The sequence below is a fragment of the Vicia villosa genome, unplaced genomic scaffold, assembly GCF_029867415.1.
Source record: "Vicia villosa cultivar HV-30 ecotype Madison, WI unplaced genomic scaffold, Vvil1.0 ctg.000747F_1_1, whole genome shotgun sequence".
NCBI classification, from domain to species: Eukaryota; Viridiplantae; Streptophyta; class Magnoliopsida; order Fabales; family Fabaceae; genus Vicia; species Vicia villosa.
Genome location: NW_026705336.1, coordinates 578,733 through 602,309, shown reverse-complemented (window position 1 = coordinate 602,309; position 23,577 = coordinate 578,733). Strand labels below are relative to the sequence as shown.

General features: G+C 32.0%; 2 protein-coding genes across 2 annotated transcripts; one reads left to right on the top strand and one right to left on the bottom strand.

Annotated features, from left to right (window-relative positions):
- Nucleotides 1-4,684: 4,684 nt before the first annotated feature.
- LOC131630900 (histidine kinase 5-like) lies at nucleotides 4,685-6,789 on the bottom strand. Its single transcript, XM_058901641.1, has 6 exons — nucleotides 6,703-6,789; nucleotides 5,844-6,473; nucleotides 5,600-5,656; nucleotides 5,221-5,448; nucleotides 4,987-5,080; nucleotides 4,685-4,896 (listed from the first exon to the last, which is right to left on the bottom strand). Exons 2-6 carry the CDS (start codon nucleotides 6,414-6,416, stop codon nucleotides 4,685-4,687), a joined length of 1,164 nt encoding a protein of 387 aa, XP_058757624.1. The 5' UTR covers nucleotides 6,417-6,473; nucleotides 6,703-6,789.
- A 7,624-nt stretch (nucleotides 6,790-14,413) lies between these two features.
- Nucleotides 14,414-21,088, top strand: LOC131630922 (ubiquitin carboxyl-terminal hydrolase 18-like). The gene is made up of 11 exons (XM_058901668.1): nucleotides 14,414-14,854; nucleotides 15,037-15,238; nucleotides 15,725-15,813; nucleotides 15,914-15,999; nucleotides 16,085-16,247; nucleotides 16,393-16,516; nucleotides 17,363-17,520; nucleotides 17,730-17,814; nucleotides 18,160-18,372; nucleotides 18,475-18,536; nucleotides 19,749-21,088. The coding sequence occupies exons 1-11, from the start codon at nucleotides 14,580-14,582 to the stop codon at nucleotides 20,539-20,541; spliced, it is 2,250 nt and encodes a 749-aa protein (XP_058757651.1). The 5' UTR covers nucleotides 14,414-14,579; the 3' UTR covers nucleotides 20,542-21,088.
- The last annotated feature ends 2,489 nt before the right edge of the window (nucleotides 21,089-23,577 follow it).

Below are 23,577 nucleotides of genomic sequence, written 5' to 3'. Positions count from 1 at the left end.
AGTGATGTTTAAATTCATTGTTACTTTGCATTTTGTGGAGGCACCTCTCAAGATATTCCATGATGAAGGTGAATAAGTAAGGGGACATTGGGTCCCCTTGCCTTATACCACGTCTAGCAAGCAAAAGAAGGGTCAAGGATCCATTAACTTGAAACCTATAAGATACAGTAGTCACTCCTAACATAATCCAGTTTATGAATTGAGGAGGTATACCAAGCTCTTGCATAATACATTGTAAAGCTCTCCAACTGATCATATCATAGGCTTTTTGCATATCGATCTGCACCATACACCTGGGAGGCCGACTATTTCTACTATAACCCTTGATGAGCTCATAGGCAAGAAAAATGTGGTTGTGAATTTGTTGACCTGGAATGAAAGCTGCCTGATTAGGGCTTATAATACTGCCATTGACACATCCAATTCTCTTGGTCATAATTCTAGCAATAATTTTGTAAAAAGTAGTGCAAATAGAGATAGGTTTGTACTCTTTGACACTTTTTGCTGCATTACTCTTTGCAATAAGGGTCACAATGGTACAGTTGAAAGTTTTCAATAATTTACCTTTCTTAAAGAATTCTTGGACAACTGCCATTAAGTTAGTTTTAACAAGATCACAACTATGCTTGAAGAATTTTGAACTAAATCCATCCAATCCTGGAGCAGAGATGTTTTCTATTCCCTTGAGGCTATCAAAGATCTCTTCATTGGTGATAGGCTTCACAAGACTCTCTCTTTGGATATCATTGAGCTGAGGTCCATTTCTCATGGCTGTGATGTCAATACAGTAGAGGTCTTCATCTCTTTTTCCCATTAGCTGATTATAAAAGTCCAACACTTCTTTTTCAATCTCATCCTGAGTAGTGATAACATTTCCAACCTCTTTTTCTAACCTTGTCATAGCATTCTGAGCCTGTTTAGCCTTAACAGAGGCATGAAAAAAGAAGAGTTCTCATCACCATTCTTAATCCAGTTGATTTTAGTCCTTTGCTTCAGAATGTCCCGTTCAACATTGTTCCACTTTAGCAGATCTTCAGTGCACTTCTTCACTGCATCAATCTTAAGGCAATTCATTCTATCACTAGCCAGATCAGTTTGAGCTTGAACTAAGAGGTTCCTCGCATGAAGGATATTTTACTTAGCAAGAGTGAGGGGTCTATGCAACTCACACAAAATTTGTCTCAAACTCTATTAATATTTGTAAAATTGATTCATGTCTTTATAATTTCTCTCAAACATGTCTTTAACTCTATTAATATTTTTAAATTAGTGACAGATTATGTCAATCGTTTTTTAATTGTTAGTGTATGTGGATTAATAAAAAATTTAATGTTGACATGACAATTTTTTTAAAAAAATTTCCCATGAATGACATTCCACTCTCTCTCCAATATACTTACTTTTACTTTTCAATTAGTTTTTTTTTTTTTTTTAATATAGACCTATTTGACAATTAGTGTGGTGAAATCTAGGGATTACATTGATTAATGTTTTTTTTATCATTCATATGTTTAAGGAGATATTTGATAGAACTTGAATAAATATAAGGACTAAATTGACAGTAACTTGTCAAATACATAGACTAAATTGGTAAATTTAGTATTCTTCGCGCGCACGTAAACACTTATTTGATTAGGTAAGGATCCTCTCCATTTTTTTAAAAGAAAATGAGAGGCTCTATTACTATAATATAATGTATAAAATTAAATAGGTGTGAAATAAATGTCACATGTCATGAAAATATATGTTATTTACACACAAAATTATAATTATAAAACTATAATAATGAGGAAAATTGAGAATGAGAAAAAATGGAGAGACTCTTACCCTATTTGATTGGATTTGGAACAAGATAGAGACCAACCGTATATAAGTAGTCAAATATAATGACTAAATTGATAAAAACAAAATTTTGGTGGTCATAGGTGATGAATTTATATACCTTTAATAAATGAATTATTCTATCAAAAGGATTTATCAACATAAATGTTTTCTAACACTTAAAATAACATTTTAAGTATTAAAACAATTGCATCCAATAAAACATATAAAATGTGATGATCATTCATAAGCCAAAAACATTAAGATTGATATACATCCAAAATAGTTAATCTATTCCAAATCCAATTAAATAAGAGTGATACCCTAACACTCTAGCATTATCATTTATAATTTTATCATCTAATCTTATCATACATCTAACGTAATATCTCCATCTCTATTACATTTATTTTATTTTCGTGATGATTTTTAATCACGCAACATTCAGTCTCGTATAGCATTGCATGTCTTACCACAATCCGATAAAAAATTTCCTTCAACTTGAACAGTACCTTGCAGGAGGATATGATCTCCAAGTTTCACCTCTATGTTAGAAATGTTTTTCCTTTTGCAAAACTTACATTTCACATACTCCATCTTACATTTGCTTAGGCCAAAACCATGTGTTTCTAAAAATTGTCTTCAAGTCTCTAACCTCTCATATAAATCCTCATCCGGCTCTCCAAGTAGGACTATATCATTTGGAACAAAAAAAAAAAGAACGCGCCTCGCTACTATCTATTGGATGTGTTCCATGAATACATCCAAAATCAAAGTAAAAAGATAGGGGCTTAAGGTTGAACCTTGATGCAAACTTATTTTAATGGGGAAATCGTTTGTCTCTTCATCCTTTGTTTGCATACTAGTTGATACCCCTTTCATACTTATCTTGGATAACTCGAATATATGCAATTCTAACCTATTTTTTATCTAGGGTTTTCCACAAAATATCTCTAGGCCCTCTATCATGCTTCTTTGAGTCAATAAAAATGAAGTGCAATTCTTGTTGGTCTATTGGATACTGCTCCTTCACAATATTAAAAATACATTCATCAATCTAGTTCATTTATTTGACCATTAATTGTCAATATATCTTTACTTAACTTTGAAGGTGAGAAAAATATTTAGAAATGGGGGTTTGAATTGTGTTGCCCTCTTAAAACGTTTTCTAGATATATTTTAAATGAAGTTCAAGTCAGTCAGAAATGTTTGAAGGTAAAAAGATAAGGGAAGAAAAGTTCATACACTAAATTTATCATGGAACAAGCATTTAGAAAGTGAAGTCTAAACATGGAGTCTATGTTAAAGGCAAAGGAGGGGACAATTTACTGATCATTTGCCTTTATGAGGATGACATGTTCGTTACAGGAAGTTGTTGTGACACATAAATTTATCACTTTAAATCTAAGATGGAACTTGTTTTTTAAATAATTGATCTTGGCAAACTAACTTATTTCCTTGGCATGGAATTCATAGACGCCTCAATAGGAATGATCTTGCATCAAGCAAAGTATGCAAATGAAATAATGACAAAATTTGGTATGTTCAAATACAACTCTGCAATCACACTAACTGATACAAACTTGAAGTTTGGGGGATCAGACAATTGGTAGGATCACTGAGATACTTGTGCCAAAGCAGGACATACATAACCTTCTCAATAAGAATAGTGAGCAAGTTTATGAGCAATCCTCTTAGACAACACTACATTTTTTGCAAAAAGAATCATGAGATCAATGGCTACTCTAATGCTGGCTGGTGTGGTGATAATATTGATAGGAGAAACACAACTGGATACATATTTAAATTTCTAGAAGCACATGTGCCATGATGCTCAAAGAAGCAACAAGTGGTGGCTTTATCCACTTGCGAGGTTATAAGTATGTTGCAGGTGTTGTTGCATATTGTCAAGCAAATTGACTTGAATCCTTGTTGAATGACTCGATGGTCAAGCTAGAACAATCAATAAAGCTACTTATAGACAACAAATAAGCCATCAATCTAACTTAGAATTCATTGCACGTGAGAAGAGCAAACATATATAGACAAGATTTCACTTTCTAAGATATCAAGTCACCAAAGGGCAAGTTGAATGTTCTGTATTGTCCTCCATAATAACAAGTGGTTGATGTATTTACTAAAGCAATAAAAAGAATACTGTTCATAAAGTTAAGAAGAGAACTTGGAGTTATAGCTTTTGATAGCTTGAATTAAAAGGGGATGTTGAAATTAGTCCAAGCCTTTAGTATTTTAGAAGTTAGCTATTAGTTAGCTATTAGTTAATGACTGGATTAGTTACTAATCCAGTCTTTCACTCAATTAATCTTTATACTCTCATTCAATTTTCTATTCTTTTATCTTAATCTCTTCTCTCTCAAACTCTTGTCCCAACACTAACACTGAATTTTAATTTTACATGTTCATCTTGTTCAAAAAGTTGAGCACTAATTTCTTAGGTTCATGATTCTTCTTGTAATTCTGTGACTATCCGATTCCTTGCAATTTAACAATTTAACCAAAAGCATGAAGAAGAGTAGAAGACCAAAATCACTTAAAATGCTAATTTGATCATGTTTTTGAGCTTTTAGCATAAATTATTCATTCTCAATAGTTAACTTAAAACTGTCATTAATCTATATAACAAACTCTTAAATAAAATAAACCATGCATCTATATCAAAATATAATGTGACAAATGACAATCATAGATTCAAGGCAATTTCATCTATCTCAAACAGTAATAAAATTAAGCTAACATAGTTATAAACTAAAAACTGATAAAAAAATTGTTGAAATAATTTAGAGGTTAATTAATCTTAAAAGCAGTATTAGAATAAGATAACAAGAAATGTTATAGGAGATTCCTAACCTAGATCAACCTTGGAAAGATCAAGTAAATCATTAATTAGTTGAAGAACCAAATCTCCTGAAGATATTATTGCATCCAATACCTGTTTTTGCTCCCTATCAAGTTTTGTTGTAGTAAGAATTTTAGCCATGTCAACAACACTAGAAATTGGAGATCTTATCTCTAGAGACATTGTTGCCAGCAATTGTTTTGCTCTCATTGTCTCCTCTATAACAAGGGAACAAGAATACTATAAGCAAATAAAAATGTAATGCTTAAATTCATACATCAAGATTTGGCTTGAATGACTAAACAAACCTGTGATGTGAATGGTTTTATTAAGTTCTGTTTCCATTGCTTTCTGAACTGCAATTTCTTCCCTTAGCTTTGCCATTCTTTCTCTTTTTAACACCTGCAATGGAATGTAAATGTGTCTATAAGTGGGGGAAGTCCGCCCTCGTCTTATAAATCGGTTTTATAAGGACTGAGTTAAGCGCGACCTAAACTTTAAGACATGCAAGTGCATTCAAAAACCAAAACAACAATTTTTACCTGATCTGTTACTTGCATTCCAATATAGTTTACTCCAATTGTTTCACCTGCCTTGCTAAACACAGGTTCTACATACATCAAAAATGTCTTTGATCCAAATAGTTCTGTCTCAAAAGTTATTTCCCTTTTTGCAGGAAATCCTTTCTCCATTACTTCTCTCTTAAAATCTTCAGATTCCTTCACACCCGAACCCGAAAAAATTTCTTCCCCCGTTTTTCCGATGATGTCCTGCAAGTATATGAGCAAGTAAAGTAAATCATGAAGATGAAAGAAAACTGTATTCTAAAGAAGTTTCAGTATAAATGTTATGCACCCTTTCATCTAAGTTAAAATCATAATGCAACTCAATCCTATAGCTTTGCGAAACAAGAATCATTACCTCCTCTTTTAAACTTGGAAAATGATTATAGAGAAAACGATAGCGCAACTCTTTATCCTGGAATTCATTACAATTGCAAACACAAATTTAGCATTCCAAATGATGTATCGACTAAAACTACAACAATTGAGATGCAATGCAACCTGTAGCACCGACACCTCTGAAAAAAGACGTGTCAGTGTCAGTGCCATGCTTCATAGAGTGCACATAACAGAAGAAATAAACTCAACTTGATGTAATATACCTGATGACCAATAACAAGAGGTGCATTTTGAAGTATAAAATGTAGGAAAGTTTCTTCTCTCTTAAGAATCTGTGAGACTCCCTCCACAGGTGAGGATTCTCTTTTAATAGTCTCTACATTTTCTTGCAACTTTTCCTTTAATATCTCCTCTCTCCCAATACTCGCCTCTAACCGTCTTTCCAAATCGATCGCCCGATGTTTCCAGTAACCTACAGTTTCATACTCAGCCTCAATTTCAACTCTCTTGTTTTGAACATCATCATCCAATATCAAAACCACACGTTGGTCTCCACCGTAACTTTCCTCCTTTATAAGCTCAACCTCCTCCCTTTGTTTGCTAAGGTTGTCGAGCTCTTCTCGAAGAAGACGAACTGCATTTTCTTGCTTATACTCCCAATGTTTCATGAGACGAGCTAAGTGAGATGACCCTTTATCTGTATAGTTTGTAAGCTCCATGAGTCTTTGAAAATCAGCTATAACTGGTTCTTCAAAGATTGTTACTTCTTCCAACACATCTTGATCCATTCCTGGTTTTTCTATGTTGAACTGTTTTTCAACATCTTCTGGCCACATTGAAACAAACCTCACTTATTTAAATAACTTTTGATCTCAAGTTCAATACCATAGCACCTAGAAATACATAAAATAATACATATTTTAACGATTGCAAAAATATTAACAAAATTAGATGATTGATCCTAATAGAAAACAATGAAATCAAATTTCATCATATCACAAAGAAGCACAAAAATATAAGACATTCACAACACATTCAAAAACAAAATGCAAGAACTAAAACTGGGTACACTTGGTAGTAAAATCAAACACATGGAATGCATAAAAAGAAAATCAATCTTACATTGCAGATCTGAGGAATCTCTTTACCTTAGGAGTCAAAAGCAATCAGTGGACACAAGATAACTGAAACAAAACAAGTAGTATTAAAGAGGAGAGAGAGTGAGAGTAGACCAGCAAGCATGTGCATTAAGAGGTAAAATGTGACTGAAATCAAAGCAAGCATGTGCATTAAGATTATTCTAAGTACAGTTTATTAGCAATGATAGTTAAATTAGTGCAGCCTTCTTACATCACACAATGAAAATAAAATACAGAATCTTTATTATTCAAATATTTACAATTAAATAATAGGCCAGTTGCTGGGGAAGTCTTCAAATATCTTACAATCCTAAGAGTTCCTTGGAGACGTGTTGGGGTTGGTTTACAATGAATATTAGGAAAATGCAAGGAAAGACAAAGTTTAGGAATGCCTGAAGGTTCGCTCATAGTTGTGTTTATTTGATGAGTGTAAGCTTATTGTTGAGGCCAGGCCTGGATGATGAGAGCAATGATTTTATTTTGTTGATCAGTAATGAAGTTAACTGGAACATTGGTGGATGAATAATCTTCAATTTTCTCCTGAATATTGTCTTCAATTGTTGATGCTTGAGCAAGGTTCGTCTTCTTAAGATACGAATGAAGACCATGTTTCTTGAAGAAGATGTCAATGGTGTGGCCGGTCTTGTGAAAATACGAGCAGATATTTATTGCATTGTCACAACCAGTAGGAAACGAATTTGCAGGAAGATTTGGGGAATGCACTTTGTACGGAGGTTTCTGGATGTAAGCTATGAGCTTATCATCGTTAATGAAGATAGTATGTTGGCACTCCTGTAGAATTAGCATTGAGAACTATTAGGAAGATTCTAAAGTTCCACGTTGGTTGGAGATAGAGCATTGAAAGAATATATATATATATATATATATATATATATATATAGGGACACTCCTCACCTTACCAACCGGTTTTATAAGGATGAGTTAGGTCAAACTCTAATAAGAACACCTTAATGGAGGGTGGAATGCGAAGAAGATATATTAACTTGATTTTGATGAAGACAAAAGGATATCTTAAGATAAAAGTGTTTATGATAAGGTATAATGTTTCAATTCATGATTTATAAGCATTAGGTGCTCACAACTTTCATCTCATACCTTCTAAAGTTTGGCAAAATATTGTTACATGATTCACTTTTAAAATGGATTTTAACTTAGTTAAATTTTGTGTTTTTTATTAGGGGAGTCGATTTCCCTATTTGAGGAAATATGTTTTATTCCTCTCTATAAAACCACTTTTGAGAAAATTGAGAAGGTAAATCTGTTTCTCTCATAAGAAAATTGATTTACCTAGTGTATTTTTCAAAAGGGTTCCCTCATGAGGAAATATGTTTACCTAGTGTATTTTTCAAAACTTTTGTACATTGCATAACAAGAAAATAGGTTTCCCTCTTTTTGTTAATCAATTTACCTCTATTTGTTTTGAAAAAATATTGAACCAATGCAACTCCTCTTCACCTCTAATGATCATAAAACATTTTCATAATATAGCAATTGATCATGAGAATTTTGCAACCATTGTTTCTGATTTTATTTAGAGGCACTTGGTTCATTATAAATAAAATAATTTTTCAAATTCAAAATCACCTTCTTCATGAATAATTTTGTCTGTTTTAAGTATCAGTAAATATTTTGACAAAAAAATTTCTGCATAATTTTCAAATCACATGTGAAAAAGTTTTGAGCATTTAAATGTTTATATTCTATTGATTTGTTCATTGAAGGAGAAGATTGAAATTGTCAATATATCAGAAAAACACTAAAATTATCAAAGTTGATGCAACGTCTGCTGATTAAAAATTATCTATTTTTTTTGTAATTTTTCACTAAGTATGTGGTAATTCTTTATCTGTAAGAAAGTGTTGTACTTATTACATGTTGTTGCAAATAGGAAAGGTTGCTTTTCTATTTTTTGGAAAAGTCCTTTGAATCGGGATGATTCAAAGTTCACCATTGTTGTTAGTGTTTTGGAAATCAAGGAAGTGATGTGCTTCTTTGTTGTCGTTAGAAGATTGTAGGAGAAGTCTTGGTGTGAGGCTTGTACAAAGATCTAATAATATTGGAAATATCTCACACGGGTGTGACGGGACTAGATGTACCCTTGATTGGAAAGGGGAACTAGTGTAATTCTCTGTGTCACTTTATTTATGTTGCACTTTACTTTTCTATTTATCATTCGTTCATCATTCATAATTATGAAAATTTTCAAGAAATTCGAAAAGTATCATAAATGTCTAAAATCATTTTTAAACCGAATTCACCCACCCTCTTAGGTTATGCACTCTAAACTTACAATTAACATTAGAGCCAGGTTAAAGTAAGTTGCTCCTAAGATCCAGAAGATGGCTTATGTATATCCAGTTTTTAGAGACGGTGGTAGTAACAATAAGCATCCTTTGTTCTGTGGTGAATATTATGATTTTTGAAAGATCTGTATGCAAGCACATCTTGAAGCACAAGGAGAAAAAGTGTGTGATGATGTTGAGAATGATCCTTACATTCATAAGACGGTAATCGATGATATAGAATAAGAAAAAGTAAAAATTTCTTGGAATGAAGATGATAAGAAAAAATCTCTCTACGAAAATAAAGCGAAGAACTTGCTTCATGCATCCCTAAGCATGTAAAACAAAACGAGATTAGTTAATTGAAATGCAATTATGAAAGCTCTCTCTACTCATAAAGATGGCTTTGAATTTAGATTGAGAGATCAGAACTCATCTTTCTGGTTTTTAAGTTGGTTTGACACTACTACAAAAAACACATCTAACGTCGGATGCAAAATGCGTTTGACGTCAGATACGGAAGCGAGGTAACGTAGGTTGTCATGAAAAGCTACCCCTTATCACATCAATTATTAAAACACCGATGGGTAAAGATAACTGCACATGGGTTCGATTCCCAACATCAGCATTTTTATCATTTTTATAACTGGATGGAGAACCACAACAACACGAACAGTAATGGAGAACAACAACAAGAACAAAATTAACAACAATAAGAATAACATCAATGACACAATTCATTGGGAACCTACAATGTACATATAATTACATCAAATTATGCGTAAGAAGAGGTGGAAGGAATATCAAAGAAGGGAAAAAGAAAAGACAAAGAGATATAATCATTCAGCAGCTCAAGGTAGCTAGTCTACTAGAAGATCTTTTCAACTTCCAAGATAAAAAATGTGAAGAATTAGAGAAGCAATAATTAGAAGGAATTATTAGTAATTGAAATGCGTGTAATCTTTTGGCTTTTAGAATTCCAAAGATCAGAAAAGAGGAAGAATCAGAAGAATCAGTATAAAAGCGAAAAAACTTCATCCAGAGAAATCAGAGAAGAGGAAGAATCAAAATGAGTACTTCTGCTGAAACTTTATCCAAAGAAATCAAAGTAGATGTTCAAGTCATGAAAGAACCAAAATAGAAATTGAGTGTTTCATCCAATGTTAAGAGAACAAAATTTGAAGTGGATGTAGAGGTCCAAGTCGTTGAAAGAGACCATGCTGCTACCGAACCTTCGAGACCCATGAGAGCTCTCTGGAAGAGGAGATCAAGAAGAAGAAAGGTGAAAAGGCCAATCATCATCGATTCTGATGATGATGATGATGATGAAGAAGTAAATTATACTTGGCCAAACTTTCTGTCAGCCATATGATTTAAATATGATTAATAAAAAATTTACATTTTGTAGTTTTACTTAATGAAAGTTTTATTCTATGGTTTCTTATTTGTCAGCTTAATGTTACAAATAATTTAGGGGTTTCATTTTATGGTTTCATACACACTAATCTATCAACTTTCATCTTATACGATATCTGAATAAATCTAAAACAAAAATAAAGGAAATGCTTCATATTTAAAAATTATAACTTACAGTAAATTATCTTGGAGAGGTCTCAGTCTTTCCCATATTCATTGATTATTGAGACAGTTTGTACGTTAACCATCCAAAACACTAAAAACCTAAAACAACCCAAAGTAATGCTTCTAAACAATAACAACATGCAAGAACAAGAACAACAGTAATGGAGAACAAGAACAACAGTAATGGAAAACAACAAGAACAATAGTAATGAATAATAACATCAACAACAAGAACAACAGTAATGGAGTACAACAACAGTAATGGAGTACAACAATAATAATAGTGACAACAAGATTAATAATAACATACCGGTGAGAGAGTTTTTTCGTTCGCTATGACTTCTTGGAGAAGAAGTATTCTTTCGTTAGAGCTTGAAAATTAATTTAGGTAGACACTTAAGGAATTAAAAAGATAAATAGTATTTGTCTCGGATAATCTAAAAAACTGAGGTAACAAACCATCCCGTAAAATCTACAAAAAATAAAGGTGCCTTTTTGGTTGCAGAAAAAATAAAAAATAGAGAGTTTTTATCTCGGTGTTATAGAAAACCAAGGTAACATATACATTGTAAAATCTAAAAAAAATAAAGGCGCCTTTTAGATTCTATATAAAACATTAAATAAAAGGAGCTGAGAATCGAATCTCAAACCCTGAGCATATATTTATGTCGGTTTTATTTAAATATGAGGTAACTGATTTATTATTATTTAAAAAAACAAGGCGCTCCAGTCACATGTACCTGCAGTTTTTTTATCTTACGTGGTGAAAGCTTCGTTATAAAAGTGTTATTTGTTGTAGTGTGGGTCGGGAAATTAGTAGAGCATGTTCTCTATATGAATATCCATGACATGAAAATGCAAGTAAATGATCTTTACTTGGATGAGAAATGAAACTTCAATTCATTATATAGTAATATTCATTTGGTTGTTTGTGACTGCCTGGAAGCGCTTCCCATTTGTTTGAATTCTCTGGTGCCTGATAGGTTGATATGGACAGACAATTTATATGGTATCTATATTGCGCATGATGGTTATGATTAACTCAACAGACTTGAGTTTGTTCAGAATATAACATATAATAACTCTTAGAAATGGGTGTGGCATATTCCTGCTTCTAAGAAGGTGAAATTCTTCTTTTAGACGTCTTTATATAAGTTCCTTTCTACGAGATTGATGTTATGTCATTATGGTATGCTCCAGACAAATCTATGTCCTACATGCACTCAGGACACTAAGACGACTCTACACTGCTTAAGAGAGACTGTGAATTTGCTACTCGCTTTTGGAAATTTATTGGTTTCTTGGACACCTTATTCTTCCAAGGGAATGATTTACATGATATGATTAGACATGACATCAATGGTGGCTTTATATTTTTTGTTTTTTTCTAGTGGTTGTGGCGCGCTAGGAACAAATCGTGCCTTGCGAATGAAGTGGTATTTGCCTATATTTTGAAACTCATCGCAATGAATTATGGGAATCTGTTAGCTAAATGTTTTTCTAAGCATAATTTGTCTCATCCAACAAGAACGGTTAAATGGAATGCAATCAAATATAGTAATATGATTTTGAAGGTTGATACTTGATGGAAGTAGCCTCGGTAATCCAGACGTCTCGGGTTTTCGTGGATTAATTCGAAAAGTTGATGGTGCTTGGGTTTGCAGTTTTATGGGTAATATTTGTTATTACAACGTCCTTCATGTTGAGCTGATAACGCTATATCATGGATTGCGGATGACCCGGGAACTTGACATCAAAGACCTGATATGCTATTCAGATTCCAATTATGTTATCAAGCTTATCCCAGAGTGTTAATATTTGACATCATTATGTTGCGATTCTTCATAACATTAAAGAGTTTGTATATAGAAAATGACGAGTTCAACTATTTCATTCTCTCAGAGAAAAAATGTTTGTGTAACATACCGATTATTTACGGAATTTGTTGCTAAAATCATCACTTTCCTGCTAAATAATGATAGTGAGATTTTATGTTCGAGTGTAATTTTTTGTTTTTTTTCCTTTTCAAACTTGTAAAAAAAATCAAATATCTATTCAAAAAGAATAAAATATATCAAATAGATTTTTGTTGAGATATTTTTGAAATCTATAATATAAGAAAAATTATTGTTCTGTAAAGTACAAAAATACCCTTGTGTTATCTTAGTTTAAATTAATAATTTGAGGGCAAAAAATGTCTTTTGCTAATTTTTTCCAATTCACTTTTCACTTTTTCACTTTTCACCTTTTCACATTTCACTTTTCACTTTTTACTTTTTCACTTTTCACTTCTTATTACTTTATTATTATTATTTCTTATAAATTATTAATTAAAATATTCCAATAAATTATTTTTTTAACAAAAATATTATTGTGATCATTTTAAATAATAGTTAATTTACATTTAAAATAGTATTTAATTTTTAAAGTTTAACTTTAGTAATTGAATATTAATAACAAAGAAATATAATTTGAAATAATTTTTATTTTAAAATAAAATACTTTTTAGGAAAATAATAATAATTTTAGTTTTAAAAAAATTATTTTAATTAAAATGAACTTAAAAACATACTTGAAAAGGTGTTTTATTGGATAAAATACAAAAATGTGTGTCACTTATCATTAACTTTAATTTATATGATTCAAAATATTATTATATTAATATATTTCATTAATGAAGTTTATACAATTAAAATACTGTTTGTACAATTAAATATTTTAAAAATTATTTGTTATTGATGTCATTTCACAAATATATGTTATCAATGTAAATAGGAGAAATATATATAAGTGTATTACTTATTCAATTGTAACATATTACTATTATTTATAGTCAAATTCTATTAGTATCAAATTTTATTGATTAAGATACTTTTGTAAATGATATCTAAACAAAAATAATATTTGTATACTAGAAAAATCTATTATTATTCTAAATACATTTATATACGAAAAATGGTATTTATGATCCAAAAAGAATTTATTCAAAAAAGTTATACGGAAATTTTTTTTTTATTGATCTAGATATTTTTATGTAAACGAAACCTAAATATAAATAATATTTTTATATGGAAAAAATCTATTAATGAGAAAAAATAGTATATAAATATTTTTATATACGAAAATTTACAATTGATTCAGATAATTTTGTAAACGATACCTAAACATAAATAATATTTGTATATGAGAAAAATCTATTAATGATCTAAATATTTTTATATATAAAAAATGGTATTTCTGATCAAAAAATTTTGATTAAAAAATAGTATACGGGAAAAAAAATCTATTATTAACTTAAATATTTTTATATACGAAAATTTACTCTTGATTCAGATATTTTTCTAAATGATACCTAAACATAAATAATACTTGTATACGGGAAAAATTCTATTATTGATCTAAATATTTTTATATACAAAAAATGGTATTTATGATTTAAAAATTTTGATTCAAATTTTGTTTTTTATTCCAAATAAATATATTATGTAAACAAATGCGCGTACCAAACCAGAACCCGTGCGTATGCACAGGTTTGTTACTAGTTAACCTATAAAAATGCTATCACCAATTTATTGTTGCACATGTCTCCAATCAAATTATGCCAACTAAATATTAATTAAAATATTTTTAAAATCATCATTATATCATAAATTAATTTGATTAGATTCTAGTAATATTTTTAATTTGATTGGATTCTAGATATAGATTAATTAATATCATAAATATTATGATATTTATAGATTTATAAATATATATACACTCAAATTTATAGATTAATGATAATTAAGAAGTAATAAGAGTGTCCCTAATTTATAGAACAGAAGAAGAATAGAAACTAGTAGTAGAAAACAAAGCAGAAGAAAAAGTAACAAACCTTGATTGTGATTGTGATTTGGGGAAAGTGAAAAACAAGAAAACCCTAATTAGATTTTTGTGATCAATGAAAAACCCTAGAAATCAACGCACATCAACGTAGATGCTTGTTATCGGCGGTGTATCGTGGGATCTCAATTGGTTCCTTCAATTCATAATCACCGCTCTAGTCATCGCTGTTGGATTGCACACTTTGGTGAAGAACACCGCTTCAAAGTATTTTGAGGTCGACGCCAATTTCGAAGGGGATCATCATCATTCTTCTTCGTCTTCATCTGCCTCAATGCCCAGCGCTGTTAACTCCGTCGAACCTGTATGCGCTGTTTGCTCTTCTCATGCTACCAAAAGGTGTTCGCTTTGTAAAACTGTTCGATATTGGTATGGTTCTTTTCTTAATTCATTGTTTTGATTTTTTTTTTTGTTTAAGTGATTGTTATGATTATGAATTGGAATTGTAAAGATAGTTTTTTTTTTTTGTAGTTTAGGTAATTTAATAGAGAAAGGTACAAAGGAACTGAATTTAGTTTGGTTGTGTTTGTTGTGTTGTGTTGGTTTTGCAGCTCAACTGTATGTCAGCAGTTGCATTGGAAATCCGGGCACAGGGCGGATTGCAAAAGTTCTAAAAGTGTCAAATCGGCTCAGAACGGAGCTACTAATGGCGGGTTTAAGGCTTCTGGTGCTGGGGGTAAAGGCTCGAATTTGATTGCTCTGGTGCCTGGTGGTGTTGGTAAAAGCTCGAGGCAAATCAAGCTGCCTAAAGATGTAAGTTTCTTTTTTTTGAAGTTTTGAGAGGTTCTTATTATGTTTTGATTATTTCGTGTTGTTGAAAGTGCAGGGTGTCGTTTATGTGTTAGTAAATTTGATTCCTTGAATGTTTATCACTAATTTTCGTATTAGGTAGTTTGTACTGAAAATGGTAATATGAACATTTTATATTAGTTAAAATATAAATAGCTGGCCATTAATTAGCCTGAAGACTAAACAACTAGCTACTCTTTTTAATATTCTCCCCAATTTGCCACTTTTAATATCTTGATTAGCAGTTAGACGATTGAGCATTAGAAAATTTTCTTTTTGTTAATTGTTATCAATAAAACACCACAGGCACGCCTCCCTTGAACAAAAAGGTGTTATCAAGGCACCAGAGGCCTTCCCTTTCCCTAGTGACTTGTCTATTTTTGTTTACAGGGTTAAGTCTTGTATGGTTTCTCTAACGTACACCAAGATTACAAATTCTGTCCTTTTCAGGTACTTTTTCCTTATGATGAATTTGTTAAACTGTTTAACTGGGACAAGCCAGGATTTCATCCTTGTGGACTCTTGAATTGTGGAAACAGGTTTGCCATTCTCACACCAGGCTTTAGCTTTATTGTATGATATGATTATTAATTGCGATATGAAGATACGTGGAAATAATTACTTCTATTTTATTTGTAGTTGCTTTGCGAATGTGGTTCTTCAGTGTCTCTCATTCACAAGGCCACTTGTTGCCCACTTGTTGGAGAAGGGCCACCGAAAAGAATGTAATGTCATAATTTAGAGTTTTTTTTGTTCTTGTTGGACGTTAACTAATCCCCGTGCTTATGTTTGTTGTTGGTGGTTTTTCAGGCAATCATAATGATTGGTGCTTTCTATGTGAATTTGAAAATCATGTTGAAAGAACAAGACTAAGTTCACAGGCATTTTCTCCAATGAATATTCTCTCTCGTTTACCTAATATTGGTGGTACTTTAGGTTATGGAAGACAAGAGGATGCTCACGAGTTCATGAGGTTTGTTTTTGTCGCATAATATCATATCACTTTTTGTAGTGCATTGTACATAACTATATTGACTGTCTTGGAAGGATTGTATATTTCATATTATAGTTTTGGAAGATGTAAAAGGTGATTTTTTTTTTCTCTCAATATTTTTTAGGTTTTCAATTGATACTATGCAATCTGTTTGCCTTGATGAATTTGGCGGAGAAAAAGTTGTGCCTTCTAACCTTCAGGAGACAACCATTATCCAACACATTTTTGGCGGTCGCCTTCAATCTGAGGTTAGACATCTAATCTGGTTTGTTGTTGGAAAGCATGCCTTGCTGTTATCATTTCATGATCTATAATAAAATATAGAGGCTAAAGATTATGTTCTCACTCATGGGGTTATCAAAAGGGAATTGGCTTAGTTTTTTTTCCCTTTCTACGTTTAACTTAAGAAGTTACTCTAGCCCAACTGCTAACATTTGATGATGGTGTATAATTCCATTTAAGGTTGGACTTAGGAGATTTACATTATAATAACTTATTCAATGGAAGAAGCCTTTCAAGTTTAGTAGGGAATACATTTTATGACATACTTTATGAAGGATTAAGGAATACTCTGTTTTACTTGTAATGGTGCTTAATCCTGTCACCGATGGTGACAGGATTAAGCTGCACCTTGACTGAAAGAGAATGATATTCGGCTTTCTGTCTGGGATAAACTTGAAGCTCTAATGTGATTTGGCCTATTGAGCATTCCTAGTTATAATTTCATCATGGATAATCTTTTACTTACTAGATACTCCCTCTGTTTCAAAACGAATGTCGTTTAAGGTTTTTGCAAACAGATTAAGAAATGTAATGATATTGTTATAAAATATTGTACTTTTACCACATTAACCTTATTAATGTATTGGAAGTTGTGTACATAGTAATATTTAAAGGACATAATTGTAAAAATAACAATCACTTTTACATTGAAAAGTGAGAATGACATTCATTTTGAAACAAAATCTTTCCTCTATAACGACACTCATTTTGAAACGGAGGGAGTATAACTTTGATATTTTAAAGTCTGATTATCAGTTTCCAGATTTTGCGTCTATCTTAATGTTCTGTTTTTTTCATGTGTAACCAAATAGGTAATTTGCACAAAGTGTGAGAAGACATCAAATCAGTATGAAAGTATGATGGATTTGACAGTTGAAATTCACGGAGATGCTGCCTCGTTGGAGGAATGTCTAGATCAGTTTACTGTCAAAGAATGGCTTGATGGGGAAAATATGTATAAATGTGAGGGGTAAGGTTACCTATCCTATTTAGTCATCCAATAACCGGTCTTTTTTAATTGAATATAGAGGATATCATGAGAATTTCATATTATAATAACTATTTCAGTTTGGAACTTTCAATGGTGGAATTTATTTGTGAATGAAAATAGAATTCAAACACTTGCTCTTGATGACGTATTTTTCCGTCTTTAAACATGTGTTTGCTACTGTTTGGCAGGTGTCAGGACTATGTAAAAGCATGGAAGCGTCTTACTGTTAAATGTGCTCCAAATATTCTTACAATTGCCTTGAAAAGATTTCAGGTACGAGTAGTTTGATCTATAAACTGTCTACCTAAGTTGTCAGATGCTTTAGGTTGTTTATACTTTAGATTTCTGCAGTATCAGTTCTAGTACTTCCCTCTTTGTACTTCATGGGATATGAATTATACTAATTCAGCATAATTATAATTATATGATTATAATAATATAATGTTTGCCGACCCCACTTAGTGGGATAAGGCTCCGTTGTTGTTAATAACTATAATAATATAATGTTTAATTGGCCTTTCATATTCTTCCTGCTAATACATAAAAGCTTGGAACTAAAAGGCTACGAGAACTATTCTTTGTCAAACTTTCTCATGTTTTTTTTGGGTGTACTTGCAGAGTGGGAGGTTTGGAAAACTAAACAAGAGAGTAGCCTTCCCTGAGACTTTAAATCTTAGCCCTTATATGAGTGAAGCTGGAGATGGATCTGACATCTATAAGTTATATGCTGTTGTAGTCCATATCGATATGCTAAATGCTTCATTTTTTGGTCATTACATATGCTACATCAAGGATTTCCAGGGAAATTGGTATAGGATTGATGACTCAAAGGTAGATTTCTGTCTCCCAATGAAAATTGAGTATTTTCTTTTTGGTCTTTATACTCTTTAGCTTGAACTTTCAGTATCCTCATTTGTGTTATACTTTTCTTAGGTTGCAAGTGTGGAATTGGAGGAGGTACTTTCTCAGGGAGCATACATGCTGCTTTATAGAAGGTATCTTCATGTCATCTTTTGAAAGGCTAATGCTCCCACCCTCTCTATCTCTCTGACAAATTATTCGATAATACTTTCTGTCTTGCACTATCTGCTGTCCGAATGGTTTTCTTTTAGATTATAGGCTAACCTCATCTCTCATTGAGTGTAATTTGAATTTTCACATAAGTAAAATCTGTTGAGAACCAATTGCCAATTTGCCATTGAATCACATCTTTTCATTTGATTGATTAGGGTTACTCATTATACTTAATATTACATTGATCTTGGGCTTGGAATTTGTATACGAAAATCCTTTTCTCAAAAGACTAAGGGCCAGTTTGTTTCAGCTTTAAAAAAATGGATTTTTTCTTTGTATTTTCGAAAATAGATTTTCTAAAACCGTTTTTCAAAATATTACAAGTTTTTTTATATTCGTTTTTTCTAAAATGAAACATTAATTTTGACATCTTATAACATAAACATACATAATTGAAGACCAAAACTTAGTCAAAATCATAATTTTTTCAAAAAGTTGTATTTCAAAAATCATAATTTGGTAACACTATAAAAATCATTTTTATTTAAAGCCAAAACAAACGGGCCCTAATTTATGTTCTTTTGGGCCAAACCCAAACAGCTGATTCTTTTCACACGGTCTAGTGGTCAGTACAGATTTTAGCGTCTTTGTCTGTTAAGTGGTTTTGCTGACTAGTAACCCGTCTTTGATTGGATCATCTGATATACGGGAAGTTAAAAAGCTAACTGCTGAACACTGGCTCCACCTTTTAAATCCATCATTGTGTAAAGATTAGGTTCTTCTCTCGTTTTCTTTTCAATCTTTTCATTGCATTTGGTCAAAATTTCCTTTGGTTTACATGTGAAACCCTTTGTGTAGGTGATATTCAATTTTTCTAAACTTTTAACTAATTTAATCAGATACTTTAAGATTACGTGTTTAGTTTTGCATTCTATTGTGTACTTCATTTGCTCTGGATTTTGATCTTTGGTTGAGATCTTAAATCTTGAAACTTAGAAGTTAGTTTCAACCTTTTGAGATCTCTATTTATTTGAATCACCTAGCATTATCTGATGTTTGATAATAGAATGATTACGATAGTAATTGAAGTTGGGGAAAGATGCATCACCCATAAAACTTTTTATAATAATGTATGCCAATTACTCCGAGTGAAATGACTGAGTAATGCTTTTATTTATTTTTATCCTGGACAGGTGTAATGCTCGACCATCATGCCTTCAAATTCAAACTACAGAATCTTCAGGGACAGTAGAAGAGCGAACAGTGGAAGTGGAGGTGGAGGTGGAATCTTCAGGGACAGTAGAAGAGCGAACAGTGGAAGTGGAAGTTGAACCTGACCAAACTGAACAAGCTGGGTGCCTCCTAAATAATAAGGCTTTGACTTGCAGTAGTGATTGTGAGGTTTCACCATCTGATATTAGTCCAGAGTTGAAGGTTTCTTCCAGCTATGAATACGAGTCTTCCGTTGAATTGAACTCAGAAGCTAAAAGAGATCAGTCTGAGGACACAAGCATGATTGACGTTGAGTCTACTGATATTGCGAATGATATTTCTAGCAGTGCTGTTGAATCATCTTATTTGCCCATTTCTCATGCTGTCAACAATTTGGTGGATGTAGATATGGAAAGACCTCTAGAAGAGACTTCAGGCTATGCACAGGATCAAGATGATACTGGTGTGGCTGGGTCTTGTCCTTCTTCAGGTCTACCTAATGATTTTTCTTTCTTGGATAAGCATTCTTCTGTTGCAATTGATTATCGAAATGTGGAGGAAGATTCAGATCACATCGACGCGGTTAAATCCAAGCTGCTGACAGCCAAAGAGAATACATATTATGGCAATGGATATGTTGGTGCAAATAAATCTGCCATTCCACATGAAGATGCTGGTACTCTATTTTCTGGCGTGGCTTCATTTCCCACTGAAAAGGACATAGGAAATGGAATTAAGAAAGTGGAAATAACAGCTGATAAGTTAATAATGTAGGCCTAGTTTTTTCTAAATTTAATTCCTTCATATCATCATTTATATCCCATCATCAAAAAAAGAGATGGTGAGTTGGGAAATTTTTTTCTGGGGTTTCATTATTTGTGTGAGCCTTGGATCTCATTTTAACTTTTCTAGATGGATTACAATATCTAATTTGATTAATTATACTATGATAGAATAGAACTCCTTGGTCCTTATTTCTCTTCTATTCATTCTGTACATAAAGAAAAGCATAGTTGTTAATTTTGTTTATTTTCACGCATAGCTGGTACAAAATCTGCTGAGAATTAGAGTTTTTCACTCCCTTGTTTTTGTTTTTTTTCATGTGCTGCCTGTTCTTTAAGTCTATACCTCACGTCACGTGCCTATTAATGTTGTTAGCTTTATATAAATTGTATGACAAAGAAACAAAGCTTCCATATGTTTAATCTTACAGTCTGTTTGTATGGTGAGTCTCTATTATTAACTGAAATTAATTGCCCAGAAATACGATAATCAAAGAGCGGTTCCAATCATGTACTTAGAGCATATACATATGGGTGTTTTTTCACCGTCTGCCCCAAGACAAACTTTGGCAGAGTACGATGAATATTTGGTATTTTACACGTTTTCTAACTTTCAAATCGTTCCACTACTAAAAAAAACTCCACTTACATTTTAATTGGATTAAAGAAAAACAATATGATTAAATTCAGAATATAGATGTGATGATAAATAAGAACATTTTAGAATTTAAATACAAATGAATATAAAAAACGTGGGTGTTCTAGATGTGTCATCGTAAAGGGGGTGGGACCCAAATTTACTCAAAGGTTCTTGCATATCTTTAAAATATAAATAGTTAAATATTATTATTTTTGGATTTTCAACTTTAAAACATAAATGGTTAAATATACGATATCCCTTATATATTATTTTTTGATATTATTTTTGGATTTCCCCTGTAATATAAAGATTATTTTGTCAATTTTAACACTGATTTTGCGGGGTAAAACAAAACTCGCTCATATTATAGTGATAACTTGTATACTAAGGGGATAAAAGATACAAAATTTTAACATTTTAAGTGGAGAATTCAAAAAATAAATTTTCAAAGGTAAACTGAATCTCAAACATTGTAGGGAGTATTAAATATTTACCCAAACATAATTTTTTATTTATTTTTAATTAAATTAATAGTTAAAATATTTAAAAAATAACTAAAGAAAATAAAAAATTAATTTTCTATAATAAATTTATTATTTTGAGATATATAATCTATGTTTATGAAAGTTTTGACTACCAAATTCTTACTTTAAAAAACACCAAAGCACTCCTTCAGGAGATACTCTCCCCAAAGCATACAATAAACCCAAAAGAACAACTCAACAAAGCTCGAGGAGAATCCATCCAAAATTGCAAGGCCAACTAAAAGGTTCTCCTTCCAATCCCTATGGAAAAAGGAGTTGTCCACCAAATTGTCTTGAATTCACTATAAAAAGTGGCTTATGATCTAAAGCACCCATTATTCAACTGAAGAAGTTAGGCCTTTAAAAAAACTGCATCGAGAATTCTAAATATTGCCAAAATGATGAATGTCAAATTGTTGTTAGCCCCAACAAAACTCATGTACCTTGTACCAACCCAAAGCCATCGAAACTACTGACAATAAACAACAAAATTTTCATATCTCTCTCTAACTACCTAAAGACATTATACTAGATATTTAAAGGAATGACATAAATGACAAACAACTAGTCAACCGTTTTAACATGACAGTCCTGAAACACATATGAAATTTCTACAAGAGTTACAATGACTTTACGCCTAAACAAGTTTTGCTTATAGGCCAAATTGTCTTGATGGCTAACCGATTTGATTTTTAGTCATTTTTCTCATACTTTGTTATATTTGTGAAACTTGTGATTGATGATGATACTATAGGGTAAATAACACGAAATTACAAGTAATATTTAAGTTGGGATAGAATTGCAACAACGAAAAGTTTAGAAAGAATTGGGTGGAAAAGGAAAGAAATGGACGCCACACTCTTTCTATGATTTAGAAATGATGATAAGCCTTAAGTGAAGATCACCACAAGAAACTTGGTTTCTTGATAAGATCAAAAACTTGGTCCAATACAGAACCAAAAGAGCAAAACTCTAAAAAATCACACAAAGTGTTCAACGAAATTCAACTTCCTCTTTCATTCATATTTAGCTTCCTATTTATAGGTAAAAGGTAGCTTAGAATAATAACTCAGGAATTTCTACAACTTCAGCCAACTAACTAGTCAATAATGGTTTGAAAAAGAAAGGTCACACACTTAAAGGTAGTGGAGAAAGTGGATATTAATTGCCCTGATGAATAATAGCAATTTTTAGTCACTTTTATTAATGCATCCCACCTTTCTCTTTCTCCTTCCATTAAAGCTTGACCTTTTGATTTCTTGAGCCCATTATTTACTTAGAAACATAAAAGTCACGAAATTTCTAAGCTTTAAGAGCTTTAGAATATTTAAAAAGACATTAAAAATTAAAAACAAGTGTTTTGGGCCAAAATTTGACAAGCTGGGCCCTAACACATTTTATTTGGAGCACTTTTTTTTATATGTTTCCTTCCACATGCTTAGTGAACTCATGATCTCATCAGAGAAGTTGCTAGAAAAACACGATAACAATGGCGAGTGCTCAATCACTCCACCCTATAGCTAAATCATCCATTATCACGCTAGGCATAAGATCAGAACCAAGAATAGAACAAAAAAAATACACATACCTAATAAGAAACTCCCCTTTGACATCATGCTTCAAGGCCTTGGAATCCTCCTCCACTGAATCCATAACAACGACAAGGCCTGAGGCAATGCCACTAGAAGATTCTCCTCCCAAAACAAAAAGCCTATGCCTCTGTTGGAACGGTAAAGCGGCAAGCAACAAAAGATTTGGAAATATTCATCCGGGATTTATCGTGTCCACAGAGATTGGTGAGAAGAACTGCCGTTCGACTATCTCGCGTTCTAAGTTTCATGATTTGGGTGCGGAAAGGTAAATG

Coding starts and splice junctions, on each gene's coding strand:
- LOC131630900 (XM_058901641.1), bottom strand. CDS start 6,416: ATGTGGCCAGAAGATGTTGAAAAACAGTTCAACATAGAAAAACCAGGA. Junction 5,657..5,843: donor CTCTTGTTATTGGTCATCAG/GTATATTACATC, acceptor AATGAATTCCAG/GATAAAGAGTTGCGCTATCG. Junction 4,897..4,986: donor TAAAACCATTCACATCACAG/GTTTGTTTAGTC, acceptor CCCTTGTTATAG/AGGAGACAATGAGAGCAAAA.
- LOC131630922 (XM_058901668.1), top strand. CDS start 14,580: ATGCTTGTTATCGGCGGTGTATCGTGGGATCTCAATTGGTTCCTTCAA. Junction 16,248..16,392: donor GATGCTCACGAGTTCATGAG/GTTTGTTTTTGT, acceptor AATATTTTTTAG/GTTTTCAATTGATACTATGC. Junction 17,521..17,729: donor AATATGTATAAATGTGAGGG/GTAAGGTTACCT, acceptor ACTGTTTGGCAG/GTGTCAGGACTATGTAAAAG.